This window comes from Danio rerio, chromosome 19 (genome assembly GCF_052040795.2).
Source record: "Danio rerio strain M-AB ecotype USA chromosome 19, GRCz13ab, whole genome shotgun sequence".
NCBI lineage: Eukaryota > Metazoa > Chordata > Actinopteri > Cypriniformes > Danionidae > Danio > Danio rerio.
This window is the reverse complement of record NC_141039.2, coordinates 29,749,106-29,762,481: the sequence shown is the minus strand read 5'-3', so window position 1 is coordinate 29,762,481 and position 13,376 is coordinate 29,749,106. Positions and strand designations below refer to the sequence as shown.

The 13,376-nt window shown below is 47.8% G+C and overlaps 1 protein-coding gene across 3 annotated transcripts in view; it reads left to right on the top strand.

Moving 5' to 3' along the window:
- Positions 1–13,376, top strand: part of adcy2b (adenylate cyclase 2b (brain)) — a 167,732-nt gene that overhangs the window by 116,539 nt on the left and 37,817 nt on the right. For 2 of the 3 annotated variants that reach the window (XR_015515971.1, XM_087294514.1), the window contains exons 10-14: positions 511–687; positions 1,610–1,653; positions 1,792–1,872; positions 11,641–11,710; positions 11,826–11,923. Coding sequence is in view for 2 of the 3 variants with exons in the window: in XM_087294514.1 (XP_087150640.1) it covers positions 511–687; positions 1,610–1,653; positions 1,792–1,872; positions 11,641–11,710; positions 11,826–11,923 (470 nt within the window). In the remaining variant the exon portion in view is untranslated. The remainder of the gene's footprint in view (positions 1–510; positions 688–1,609; positions 1,654–1,791; positions 1,873–11,640; positions 11,711–11,825; positions 11,924–13,376) is intronic. The other variant, NM_001099987.1, reaches the window with a different exon arrangement.

Genomic DNA, 13,376 nt, shown 5'->3' with positions numbered 1-13,376 from the left:
ATTAAGTTGTTCCAAAAAAAATCTCAAGAATTGTGTTGATTTAGCTCATTTTAAATAAGCAGTGCATGCAATTGCTTCATTGTAAAAACTGCTGGCTTCCACACAATCTGTTTGTGTTGGGAAAACATAAATAAATTAATTTAACTTAATGGTTTTTACAAATTTAAGTAGATTGAGCATAAAACATTTACACTTTTCCAAAGGAATCTCAAGAATTGTGTTGTTTTAGCTTATTTTAAATAAGTTGTTTGAACAAGCAACAAAAATGATTATTATTATCAGTATCACCTCAACATAAAACCAAAATGTTTTAGCATCTAAAAGTAAAAAGCAACATCCTGAACATCTGTTTCATATCATGGTATATTTGAATCTAAAAATGGGTTATTGGCAACACCTGTGACCCACCACTTAAGTACATAATCTTGTCTGATTTTTGTATTTCTGTGCTAACACCTCTAGCCTATAGCACATCAATTTAACATGTGCATCATTCTATGGTGTTTCTAGGCAGAAAAGCGCAGTCCTCTGCTTCTCTCTGCTATTCGGCCCACTATGTACGGAGCGAAGATGAGAGCGTCTGTCCGCATGACGCAGTACCTGGAGTCCTGGGGAGCTGCTAAACCTTTTGCTAACCTCCACCATCGAGACAGCATGACCAATGAGAATGGAATGATCAACACACGGGTGAGTCGCCCTGAACAAACATGCAAAGAATACAGAGAATCTAATTTAAGACCAGACACTGCAGGCAAAACAGTTTTTCATGCACTTGTGAGTTTTAAGATTTTGGCTTGTCATAAGGTGTTCTACTTAATAAAACACTTAATACATGGGTTTGTACATAATATGGCAAAATAAAATAAGACAAAATCTATATTTTTTATTTATTTGTATTATTGATTTTGTTTATTTTCTGGCTATTATTATTTTTAACTATAAATTGATTGAAAGATGTTTGGGAACGCTTTAAAATAATGGTTCATTAGTTAATGTTAGTTAATGTATTTACTAACATGAACAAACAATTAGCAATTCATTAATGACAGTATTTATTCCTTCCTGTTGCCATTAGTTAACATTATTTAAGTAAAATAACATTAGCTCATGTTAGCTCTTTGTGCATTATCTAATGTTAACAAGCACAACTTCGGATTTTAATAGGCATTAGTAAATGTTGAACTAATATTTAAAAATGCTTTACATGATTATTTATATTTAATTAATGTCAGTAAATACGTTAATCAACTTTTACTCATGCACAATTATTCTAAAGTGTTTTTGGATATTATAAAAATCTGAAAAAGCTTCTAAAAACCTTTGATTCAAATGCGACATAAAATTAACTATGACTTTTAAATCTTTCTTTATCCAGTGTTCATGTTTGTGCGCTTGTATTATGTACAAATAAGTCATATTTAATGAAGTAATGTCTCATTTGCATAGATTACAGGATGATAGAAATTTTAATACCAAAAAAGTTAGAATTTTTACCTAATCACCTGCAGAATCTTGCCTTGCTTTAAATGATGATTCCAGCCATCATATTGCTTATGTTACAATATGAAAGCACTCTTTAAATTGTATTCATCTCATTTTTTTCTTACAGGATGTCCCATTAGGGCAGTACAACTGTCAGCAAAGGTCTGAAAGGTCTGTTTTTTTATGTCTGTTTCTTTATGTGACAAAAAAATCAAGAGGGAATAATCTTTCATGTTCACTCTGACCTTATCTACATTTCTAAGGTTCTTTAAAGTCCCTTTTTCTTTTTTCTTTTCCACCCCCTTTCAGAACAAAATCTCAGAAGAAGAGATTTGAAGAGGAGTTAAATGAAAGAATCATTCGCACTATTGATGGCATCAACTCACAGAAGTAAGTATCCATAATGCATCTTATTCATATATTCATGGATTCCTGGAAAAAATAGCTCTAGAAAATAGCCAAATGATGACAAGGATCACACCTGACCCTACATAACTAATCTGGAAATAAATGTATAATATAAATACATTAAGTTAACAGTCGTGAAAATATTGGCACCCTTGCAGTTCTGTCAGAAAATGCAACCCTTCACTCATAAAATTGTTACAGTTGGCAATATTGTAACAATACGGATGTGACAACAGAGGTGAGGAACCAATTGCAGAGTCTTTATTCACACAGAGAGTGGTCAGGCGAGCAATGGTCAAGCACAGGTGCAAACAGTATTATGTGGGCAATCCTAAAAGAGATGTCAAAAACAAAGAGGTCGGTCCAGGTGGCTTGCACCAGAAAACAATAAACACAAATAATCTAACATTGCAGAGTAAGGCAAGGAGAAATGCTTTGTAAAGGCTGATTTATACTTCTGCGTCAAACACCGGCGTATGCTACGGCGCTGACGCATAGCCCTTCGCCCTGGCCGTCGCCGTCACTGACGTGCACCACTCAAAAATTGTAACTACACATCGCAACGACGCGTAGCGCAAACTCTGTGATTGGTCGGCTTGGTAGCGCTGACGAGTCTGGGCGGGACCGAGAGCCGCGCGAATGGTGCAAACCCAATGTAGCGATTGTTTACAAGTGTGGAGTCCCGTGAAGGAGCTTCAGATGGAAAGTTTTGTTTTGTGTTTACCTCATAGTTAAAGTTGCTGCATGTCCGCCGGTTGCTGCCTCAAAATGAGCGAGTTTCAGCAACTTGTACATCCCGGAAGTGTTCAGGAAAAGCAAAAAAGCAGCGAAGAAACAACACAAAGGAACATTTACACCTCACTGCCAACTAGCGTTTCGGAAGTGTTAATCCAGACCAACAGAGACAGCGCGCAGAAATATAAATGCACAGCCACGTGCGTTGCATGCGCCGTGGGTTACGCCGGTCACTTGACGCAGAAGTATAAATCAGGCTTAATGTGTACAGGTAACAACAAGACTCAGCAATGCGTGTGTGTGAGTGTGTGTGTGTGCGCGCTGCATGAATAGTCCATGTAATGAGTGCTTAAGCAGCTTCACCTGTGCGAGTTTGTAATCAGTCTGGATCAGGAACCGATGTGCGTGGTGCATGCTTGGAGTTGTAGTTCGTTAATGTGTCAGATTTGTAGTTCCCCTTCGGTTGGGGAACTTCAGTGCCATGAATGGGAGGATTCGGATCAGAAGCCGCTTATCTGGAGAGTATTGAACGGGCCAATGAATGAAATTAATTGGCAGCGTAAGCTTGCGCAGGTGTGCGACATCTGCAATTATCTCAGCATATAAGCACACCTGAAGCCAGCAGACGCCATCCTTTTCGCTTCAGATCCTTTCTGAGTGAGTCGATGAGGGTTCCTCTTGCTGATCAGCACTTCAGAGCGAACGAGTGTGTCTCCCGGTCCAGAGTGGGTCTTCGCGGTGGCAGACGGTCGAGCTGGGTTACTCCCTTGCCTGCGGTTCTTTGGGTCCGGTCCTCCAGAGCGGTGCGTATAGTTGCAACTTTCCTAAAAGAGCAACACAGTCGTGCAGCACGTCCTTTTCAGGATGGCGCTCCGACTGTGCGTTTCTGGATGCGGGGGTTTCCTGTCTCCGGATGATGGACACGATCACTGCATTGCATGTTTGGGGGTCCAGCATGTTAATGCGGTGCTCGCGGGCGGTTCATGTCGTCATTGCGATGCCATGACCGTTGCACAGCTAAGATCGCGGCTAACTTTCGCAAGAGAGCGAGCCACCCCAGTTGCCTCCTGCTCTAAAAAAGCAGCGGGCGCTCGGGCAGATCTGAGGGTTTCAGCGGGAGCTAATCCGCCGCCCACGGGCTCGCGGACCTCTCGCTCCTCACGGCGCTCCATCCAAGCTTCGGGTGGTGAGAGTGATCCGTCTAACCAGATGGTAGCTCTCACACTCGCTGACACCGGAGATCAGATGTCCTCCGCGGCATCGGAGGGTGGGCTTTCACTGTCCGACGAAGATCCGGACCCGCTCGCCCCCTCCGGGCAGGTGAGCGCTGTCAAATCGGATCCTGAAGCGGACATGTTAGCCGTGCTTTCCCGGGCTGCTTCGGCCGTGGGGTTGGAGATGGTTTATCCCCCAGCTCCGCGGCCGGACCGACTAGATGGGTGCTACGTAGAGGACCAGAAGGCGAAGCCTTCGAAGCCTCTCGTCCCCTTCTTCCCGGAAGTGCACAGTAGGCTCACGCAGTCCTGGAGGGCACCTTTCTCTGCCCGTGCTGCGAGTGCCTCTGCCCTCACCGCCCTTGACGGCGGAGCTGCCAGGGGGTATGAGGCGATCCCGTCAGTGGAGCGCGCTATCGCGGTCAATCTTTGTCCGCGCGGCGCCTCTACGTGGCGGGGTTTGCCCCGCCTCCCGTCCAAAGCCTGTAGGTTGTCTGCCTCCCTCGGAGCCAGAGCTTATAAGGCTGCGGGCCAGGCTGCTTCTGCTTTGCACGCGATGGCCACCTACCAGCGCTACCAAGCGCAGGCGCTGGCCGAGCTGCACGAGGGCGGGTCCAACCCAAGCTTATTACATGAGCTGCGCACCGCGACCGACTATGCTCTTCGGACTACTAAGTCTGCCGCGTGTGCGCTGGGGAGGACGATGTCCACACTTGTGGTTCAGGAACGCCACCTCTGGCTAAACCTGGCCGATATGCGCGACGTTGACAAAGTTCGCTTTCTTGACTCGCCCATATCCCAGGCTGGCCTGTTCGGCGACACCGTCGGTGAATTCACCCAGGAATTCAAGGCGGTGAAAGAGCAGTCGGATGCGATGGGCAATGTCATCTATCGGCGTGGCCGTAAGCCCGCTCCGCCCGCCGAGCCATCCACCTCCGCTGTTCCTCGCCGAGGGCGCCCGCCAACGAGTGCTGCCCCGCCCCCGCCTGCGCCTCCGGCCAAGCGGGCGCGGCGTTCACCTCGAAAGCAAGCAGCCCCTCCTGCCCAGGGCGCCGTTAAGTCCGGTAAACGGACCGCGAAGCGTCCCTGAGACAGGCCATCCGGAGAAGAGGAAACTTGCTCTTTCCCCGCTGGAGGGCGGGGCCCCGATAACAACGGTACTTTTCAGTGCCACCAAAACATCAGTAAAAGAGCACTTTTTCCCTTCCCCGGATGTGACTGCACGAGTTCTGCCAGTCCGGGACGCGCTGCCTTCCGGCTCGCAGACTCTACGTGCTTCGCCAGTGGCTCACGAGCGCTGGGGGGACGGTCTCCCTTTCCTCAGCCATCCAGCCCCCTCTCCGGAGTCAGGGTGCGGAGCCAGAGCGAATCGCTCTCCTCCAGCTCTTTCGCGGGACCCTCGTGCTTCCCGGATCAGCACACCCACTCCGCGCTGCCCCACCGCTGGTACGTCAGCGATTGTAGCGATGACTCCATTAGCGAGGGCTCTGCCTGCCTGGTTAGCGCGGGCCAGCCCCTCGCGGTGGCTCATACGCACAATCAGACTCGGTTACGCGATTCAGTTCGCGAAACGGCCCCCCAAGTTACGGGCGTGTATTTCTCCAGGGTCAACCCCCTGTCCGCCCCTGTCTTGCGAGAGGAGATTGCTGCCCTCCTGGCGAAGGGTGCAATCGAGCCGGTTCCTCCAGCCGAGATGGAGAGTGGGTTTTACAGCCCATACTTCATCGTACCCAAAAAGAGCGGTGGGTCACGGCCAATCCTAGATCTGCGCGTTTTGAACCGCTGTCTGCACAAGCTGCCGTTCAGAATGCTCACGCAGAGGCGCATTCTCCAATGCGTTCGTCCTCGGGATTGGTTTGCAGCCATAGACCTGAAGGACGCGTATTTCCATGTCTCCATTCTTCCACGCCACCGCCAATTTCTGCGGTTTGCGTTCGAGGGTCGAGCGTGGCAGTACAAGGTCCTCCCCTTCGGGCTCTCTCTGTCTCCGCGGGTCTTCACCAAACTCGCGGAGGGTGCCCTAGCGCCCCTTCGGCTCGCGGGCATTCGCATACTCAATTATCTCGACGACTGGCTGATTTTAGCCCACTCGCGGGAGCAATTGATTATGCACAGGGACAAGGTGCTTCGGCATCTCCGCCTACTGGGGCTTCAGGTCAACCGAGAAAAGAGCAAACTCGCCCCCGTGCAGAGGATTTCTTTTCTCGGGATGGAGCTGGACTCGATCACCATGGTAGCGCACCTCTCCGAGGAACGCGCTCGCCTGTTGCTGAACTGTCTGAGGGAGCTCGACAGCAAACTAGTGGTCCCACTAAAGTTCTTTCAGAGGCTCCTGGGGCATATGGCATCCGCAGCCGCCGTCACGCCGCTCGGGTTGCTCCATATGAGACCACTTCAGCACTGGCTTCACGATCGGGTCCCCAGACGCGCATGGCACGCGGGCACACACCGGGTCTCGGTTACTGCGCTGTGTCGCCGCGCCCTCAGCCCTTGGAACGACCCCTCGTTCCTACAGGCCGGTGTGCCTCTAGGACAGGCGTCCAGCCATGTTGTTGTTTCAACAGACGCTTCCAACACGGGTTGGGGGGCCGTGTGTCGCGGGCATGCGGCTGCGGGCCTCTGGAAGGGTGCCCAGCTGCATTGGCATATCAATCGCCTAGAGCTGTTGGCAGTGTTCCTCGCTCTCCACCGCTTTTTACCGGTGCTGGAGCGGCAACACGTGCTGGTCAGGACGGACAGTATGGCGGCGGCGGCGTATATCAACCGCATGGGGGGTATGCGCTCTCGCCGCATGTCTCAGCTCGCCCGCCGTCTGCTCCTCTGGAGTCACCCGCGGCTGAAATCGCTGCGCGCCATTCACGTCCCAGGCACGCTCAATCGTGCAGCCGATGCGCTCTCACGACAGCTGTTACGCCCTGGAGAATGGAGACTCCACCCCGAGTCTGTTCAGCTGATATGGGCGCGATTCGGGGAGGCCCAGATCGATCTGTTTGCTTCCCCCGAGAACGCTCACTGCCAGTTGTTTTTTTCCCTGACCGAGGGCTCTCTCGGCACGGATGCACTGGCCCACAGCTGGCCTCGGGGCATGCGCAAGTATGCGTTTCCCCCAGTGAGCCTGCTCGCGCAGTTTCTGTGCAAGGTCAGGGAGGACGAGGAACAGGTTCTGCTAGTTGCGCCCCTTTGGCCCAACCGGACCTGGATATCAGAGCTCTCACTCCTCGCGACGGCCCTCCCCTGGCGGATCCCTTTGAGAGAGGACCTACTCTCTCAGGGACAGGGCACCATCTGGCACCCTCGCCCCGATCTTTGGAACCTCCACGTGTGGTCCCTAGACGCGAGGAAGACTTAGGTAACCTACCGACTGCGGTGGTTAATACCATCACTCAGGCTAGAGCCCCCTCCACGAGGCGCGCCTACGCCCTGAAGTGGAGTCTATTCACTGAATGGTGCGTCTCTCGCAGAGAAGACCCCCGAAATTGCCAGATTAGTGTTGTGCTCTCTTTCCTTCAAGAGAAGTTGGACAGCAGGCTGTCGCCCTCCACTCTCAAGGTTTACGTGGCCGCCATCTCCGCTTATCATAGCGCGGTAGCTGGCGGCACCGTGGGAAAGCATAACCTGGTCATCCAGTTCCTTAGGGGTGCTAGGCGAATTAATCCATCTCGCCCCCCTCTCATGCCCTCTTGGGATCTCGCCCTCGTTCTCACGAGTCTGCGATCCGATCCCTTTGAGCCACTCGAATCAGTATCTCTAAGATTTCTGTCCCTGAAGACAGCTCTGCTGGTTGCGTTGGCCTCCATCAAGAGGGTCGGGGACCTGGAGGCATTTTCGGTCAGTGACTCGTGCCTGGAATTCGGGCCGGATTACTCTCACGTCATCCTGAGACCCCGCCCCGGTTATGTGCCCAAGGTTCCTACCACCCCCTTTAGAGATCAGGTAGTGAACCTGCAAGCGCTGCCCCCGGAGGAGGCAGACCCAGCCCTTTCTTTAATTTGTCCAGTTCGCGCTCTGCGCATTTATGTGGACCGTACTCAGAATTTTAGATCATCTGAGCAGCTCTTTGTCTGTTATGGCGGTCGGCAGCAGGGAAGTGCCGTATCAAAACAAAGATTATCCCACTGGATTGTGGATGCCATTTCACTCGCTTATTCGAGTCGAGGTCAGCCGTGTCCCCCGGGAGTTCGTGCACACTCCACTCGGAGCGTTGCATCCTCTTGGGCGCGTGCACGCGGCGCCTCTCTAAGGCTGCGGGCTGGGCGACACCCAACACATTTGCAAGGTTTTACAATCTGCGAGTGGAGCCGGTTTCCTCAAGGGTATTAGGTAACCCTTTTTGGTGATTGAGGAGACAACTCGGTAGGGTGTTGAAACACGCTTGCGGCGCCATTCTCCCTAACACGGAGGTACGTGCGGCTTTTTTATCTGTCAGTAAAGTTCCCCGTCAGGTGAGCCCTGCAGATTCCTCCGTGGCCCCCAGCACTGACTCAGCGGAGGAGTCACTTGCTGGCCCACTACGTTGTAGGTCTGCCCGCTGGTCAGCCCGCGTTTTGGGTATAGGTGCCTGCTATGCGTGATCCCCACTAGGCGATCCCATATGCTTATTCCGCCACGGTTAAGTCCCCCCCCTGGGTGGACCCGTGTCTTCCCTCTCCGCTAACCACTCTTTTGCTATGCGTACTCCCCCTTTTTAGGGCTAGTCCATAGGTAAATTCTGCCATCTATCCCCCCCTTGGGTAACGGATGGCCTCCGCAGCGTCCTCCCTATCGGGATTGCACGCTTCCCAACGTACTGTCGTATTTCCTAGAATTATCTAGATGCTCACGACTTCCCAAAAAATATATCTAAATCCGTAAAACTTCTGTTGAAGTAGGATAAATTAGGGCCAGGGACACGTTGGAGGACCGCGCCCCCCATGATGTGGGTGCGTCACGCTTGCTTGACTATTTCCTCATCGGGGGTGTTGGTAAGGTGCAGTCATTATGGCGCTTTCCATATTCTCCCATTCATGGCACTGAAGTTCCCCAACCGAAGGGGAACATTCGAGGTTACAGAAGTAACCCTTCGTTCCCCGAGGAGGGGAACGGAAGTGCCATATTCCGTCGCCATAATGACTGTCCCTTAGCTGTTTGAAAGTCTCTTCAGCTTAAAAGGATGGCGTCTGCTGGCTTCAGGTGTGCTTATATGCTGAGATAATTGCAGATGTCGCACACCTGCGCAAGCTTACGCTGCCAATTAATTTCATTCATTGGCCCGTTCAATACTCTCCAGATAAGCGGCTTCTGATCCGAATCCTCCCATTCATGGCACTTCCGTTCCCCTCCTCGGGGAACGAAGGGTTACTTCTGTAACCTCGAACGTTCTCCAGCAATCTGCAGTAGCTAGACCGCTGGTGATTCTAACAAATATTTTGTGAACAATGTGTTTATTTTTTGTTTGCACGGAACCCAATAAATACACTGGTCAAAAGTATCCCTTTACTTAGTATTTGGTAGCACCCTTTTGGAATAAATTACTGAAACCAACCATTTCTTACACCTCTCAATAGGAGTTTTTACCACTTTTCTTTTATAAACTGCTCCAGGTCCTTCAGATTTGATGGGGTGTCTTCTCCCAACTGCTGTTTTGAGTGTTCAATGGGATTCAGATCTGGACATATTACTGGCCATTTCAGAACTCTCAAGCACTTTGCCAGAAGCAATCCCCAAACATCTTTGAACCTCCTCTGTTTGACTGTTGGGACTTTGTACTTTTCTTTGAAGGCTTCATTTCTTTTTCTGTAAACTTATTCTTTTCTTTTAAAAACTCTCAACTCGTCTTATCTGTCCACAGTACGTTCTCTCAGAAGAACTGTGGTCTTGCCCATAAGTTTTGGGTAACTCCAGCCTTTCTTTTTTATGCTCAGCAGTGGTGTCCTACTGGGTCTCCATGCCTTTTTGTTTAGATGGTGATGAATAGTGTGAGCTGACATTGGGTTTGAAGATCAACTTGAATTTGTTTGGAAGTTAATTGGGGTTCTTTATCCACCATTCGAACAATCCTTCATTGTGATTGTTCATTAATTTTTCTTTTCTGTCCACGTCCTGGGAGTTTAGCCACAGTGCCATGGGCTGTAAACTTCTTTACAGCATACAATGGACACTGGAACATTGAGATCTCTGGAGATAGACTTATAGCACTGACATTGTCCATGTTTTTTTTTCCTCTAATACACAGACAACTCTTTACACTTCTTTTTCTTCTCCATGCATCAGTTAATAACCATGCACTTTTAAATTACTGGTGAACGTGAGCTGAAATGGCTGCTGTCGATAGTGGCTGCTTCTTCAAGTGGAAATGCAGACATTACTTTGATTTCATTGAGCGTAAAAACAAAAATACTTCTGTGAAATGCAGTCTATATCCAGTCTTTAAAGAACTTTCCACTGCTTTTAACTTGACCAGCAACTTGTTCAAGCTGGTCACATGACAAGATCTGACTGATCAGCTTCATACTTTGAAATATGTACATTTTGGTAGACTAATTACCTCAAACACAGAACACCCAAACACTGCAGTGCTTTTTCATACTATGGATGTCAGTTGTTGCAGGTATTCAATTTTTTCTTAAAAAAAAAAAAAAAAGACAAACAGGTTTGGAACAAGTTTGTGATGAGATTATTTTGGGTTTTGGGTGAACTTTTGAGTCTTTTGATATGTCTTGCTGCTGAAAATCCAATACGTCTAAGAATGTTTGACGACTAGTCTAGTTTTGGGTTATTCTTGGATGTCTAGTAGATTTTCACTGACAGCCCAAGTTTAGCCTTGTTTTAGCCAAACTGTCAAAAGCTTTCTATTAGACATCTATTAAACACATCTATTTTTCTTCTGTATTTATCTTTTCATTTTAACATTTAAAATGTTTTCAGTTAAATAGAAGACAGAAATCAACACACTGGCTGAACAAAATCCTTGCTTTATCATGCCACAATGGTTTACCTAGTGCAGGGGTGTCCAAACTCAGTCCTGGAGGGTTGGTGTGCTGCAAATTTTCGGTCTAACTTGCCTCAACGCACCAGCAAGGATGTTTCTAAAAAGCCTAGTAAAGCTGCGGCCTACACTTTTCACCCTTATAGACTTCCATTTATATGCATCCAAATTTAACAAACTGAAAACGCAAGCTCATGCAAAAATTTTCGCAGTTTATTGCATTGGAAAGTTCAAGCTTGATGAACAGGTGACTGTGTGAGACCAATAGAAGATCAAATCATGACCTCTCTTTACAGAAGTTTCAAATATGGTCCAATCACTCGCTTTTGTTCATGTCTAATCATCCTGTTTAATCCTGCCCCTTTTCAATGTGCCGTACAACAGAAATTCACATGCTCAAACTCTAGTGTGACCACAGCATAAGAGCTTGATTAGCTAGCCCAAGTGTGTCTGATTGGGGTTGGATCAAAGCTTTGCAGGACTTTCCTCAAGGACTGAGTTTGGACACCCCTGAACCTCTGTATATCACTTATTAAAATGACATTTTGGAATAAGCATGCAGGATGCAAATGAAACAAATCCAACACACAAGAGCATTTTTAGGACAAAAACATGACAAATGTCTTGACATAAATCATCTGAGCGGTCTTTAACCATAAGATATGCATAATCATAGCAGAATTACTAGAAAATATTGCACATCCAAAGTGCATAACGCATATTTATTAAATCATCCCCTCCATCACTGCCACCACACAAGCTATTATTAATGTGATTTATCATGTCAGTGACCATTTACCTGTCATCGATATCTCAAAAATGCTTTCTTTCTTCCAGACAGTGGCTGAAATCAGAGGATATTCAAAGGATATCTCTGTTCTTTCATAACAAGGCACTTGAAAAAGAGGTATGTTTCACCTTGAGATGTGTCATTGAACAGCAGCAGTCTCAGCTGTAAAGACTCGGTCACTAAAGAAAAGTGAAGATATATTAATTTTTCTTCCTTCTCTTTCTTCTAACAGTACAGAGCCACGACTCTGCCGGCCTTCAAGTACTACGTCACCTGTGCTTGTCTCATTTTCTTCTGCATCTTCATAGTGCAGGTTTTAGTCTTGCCAAAGTAAGTACCATCTTTGCCTTTGTCTTGCACAATTATGCACACAGCCGTCGTCTCTGGCAGCACTTAGACCCAGTGACGCATAATAATATTACAACATCTACACAATGCAGAGAAAATGAGTGCAGCCGTAAAGAACAGGATGATGGGAACATCAATGGCTGCCTGCAAAAGACAGACAGTTATAGATTTTTTTTAAAAATCAGAGGCCAATCTGGTTTTGAAATGATGTCTCCTTTTGTATGAAGACAGACAGAAAAATCTATTCAAGACGTCAGCCTAATTTACAGCTCATGTTGACCGAGAACACATTCACAAGAGCTGAGGCCACAGCACTTTTCTCTAGCTGTATTCTCACTTGCTGACATTGATTTTATGACACATTTATGTTGAGATATGGCACCGAATAGACTGAAGCTAAACGTTTATTTTCCTGTATTGAGAAAGCCATTGAATTAGTGATGGCTGCCTAGGTTTATTTAAACCTCTAAACTTCAGCATTAGATTTTTTCCTACAAGGTTTGTGTTATGGATGTGTATGTTACCTAAAATTATTGTTATATATATGAGCATGATTAAATGAGTAGCAGTGCGATATGGATGAATACTGTATCAGCACTGCTGGGAGGTAGAGATCTGCACGAGACTACATTTTGAATCCCGCTCCCGCCAGGTTTTAATCTGAACCCGACCGCTCCCGCTTAAATTTAGCATTTGTTGTCCTGCTGCCCGACCCGCCCTGTTTTCCCGCTAACAGGCGGGGGAGAACAAAACCAAAAACCACCCAGCTGTACAAAGTCCAGACAGCCTATAACAAGCTGTCTGTATAAACACACACACACACACATAAGCACCAAGCAATTGACACACACACAGACAGCATCACGCTCTCTCTCATTCACACACATACACACACACACACAGAAAGCACAAAGCTCTCTCTCTTATTCGCGCACACACACACACATACACACACACACACACACACACACACACACACACACACATAGACAGCAACAAGCAAGCTAAACACAGCATCATGCTCTCTCATTCACACACATACATAGGCATGCTTGCTCGCTCGTTCCGGAGTCAGGAGCGATATTGTTAGACCGCCCGCTCCCGTCCAAAATTACACCAGTTACCGAACGCTCCCGCGATTTATTCGGAAATTTATTCCCGCGCTGCAAGAAATCTGGTCGGGTCCCGCGGCTCCTGTGGTACAGCCGCGAGAATGCAGACCTCTAATGGGAGGCATGTGTTGGCTCAGGCCACAAGCTGAGTGCCTTAGTGTGCCAGTAATGCCGATACACAGCAATATTGCAGTGCTAACAGTGTGATATTGCGTTTATACAACAGTTGTCATAATTGTGTATTTAAAAAAAGAGGATTAAACACAAAGTCTCAAAAAGCCTTTTGTATGAGGAACTACTTTCTTCCGCTATTCATTCACATC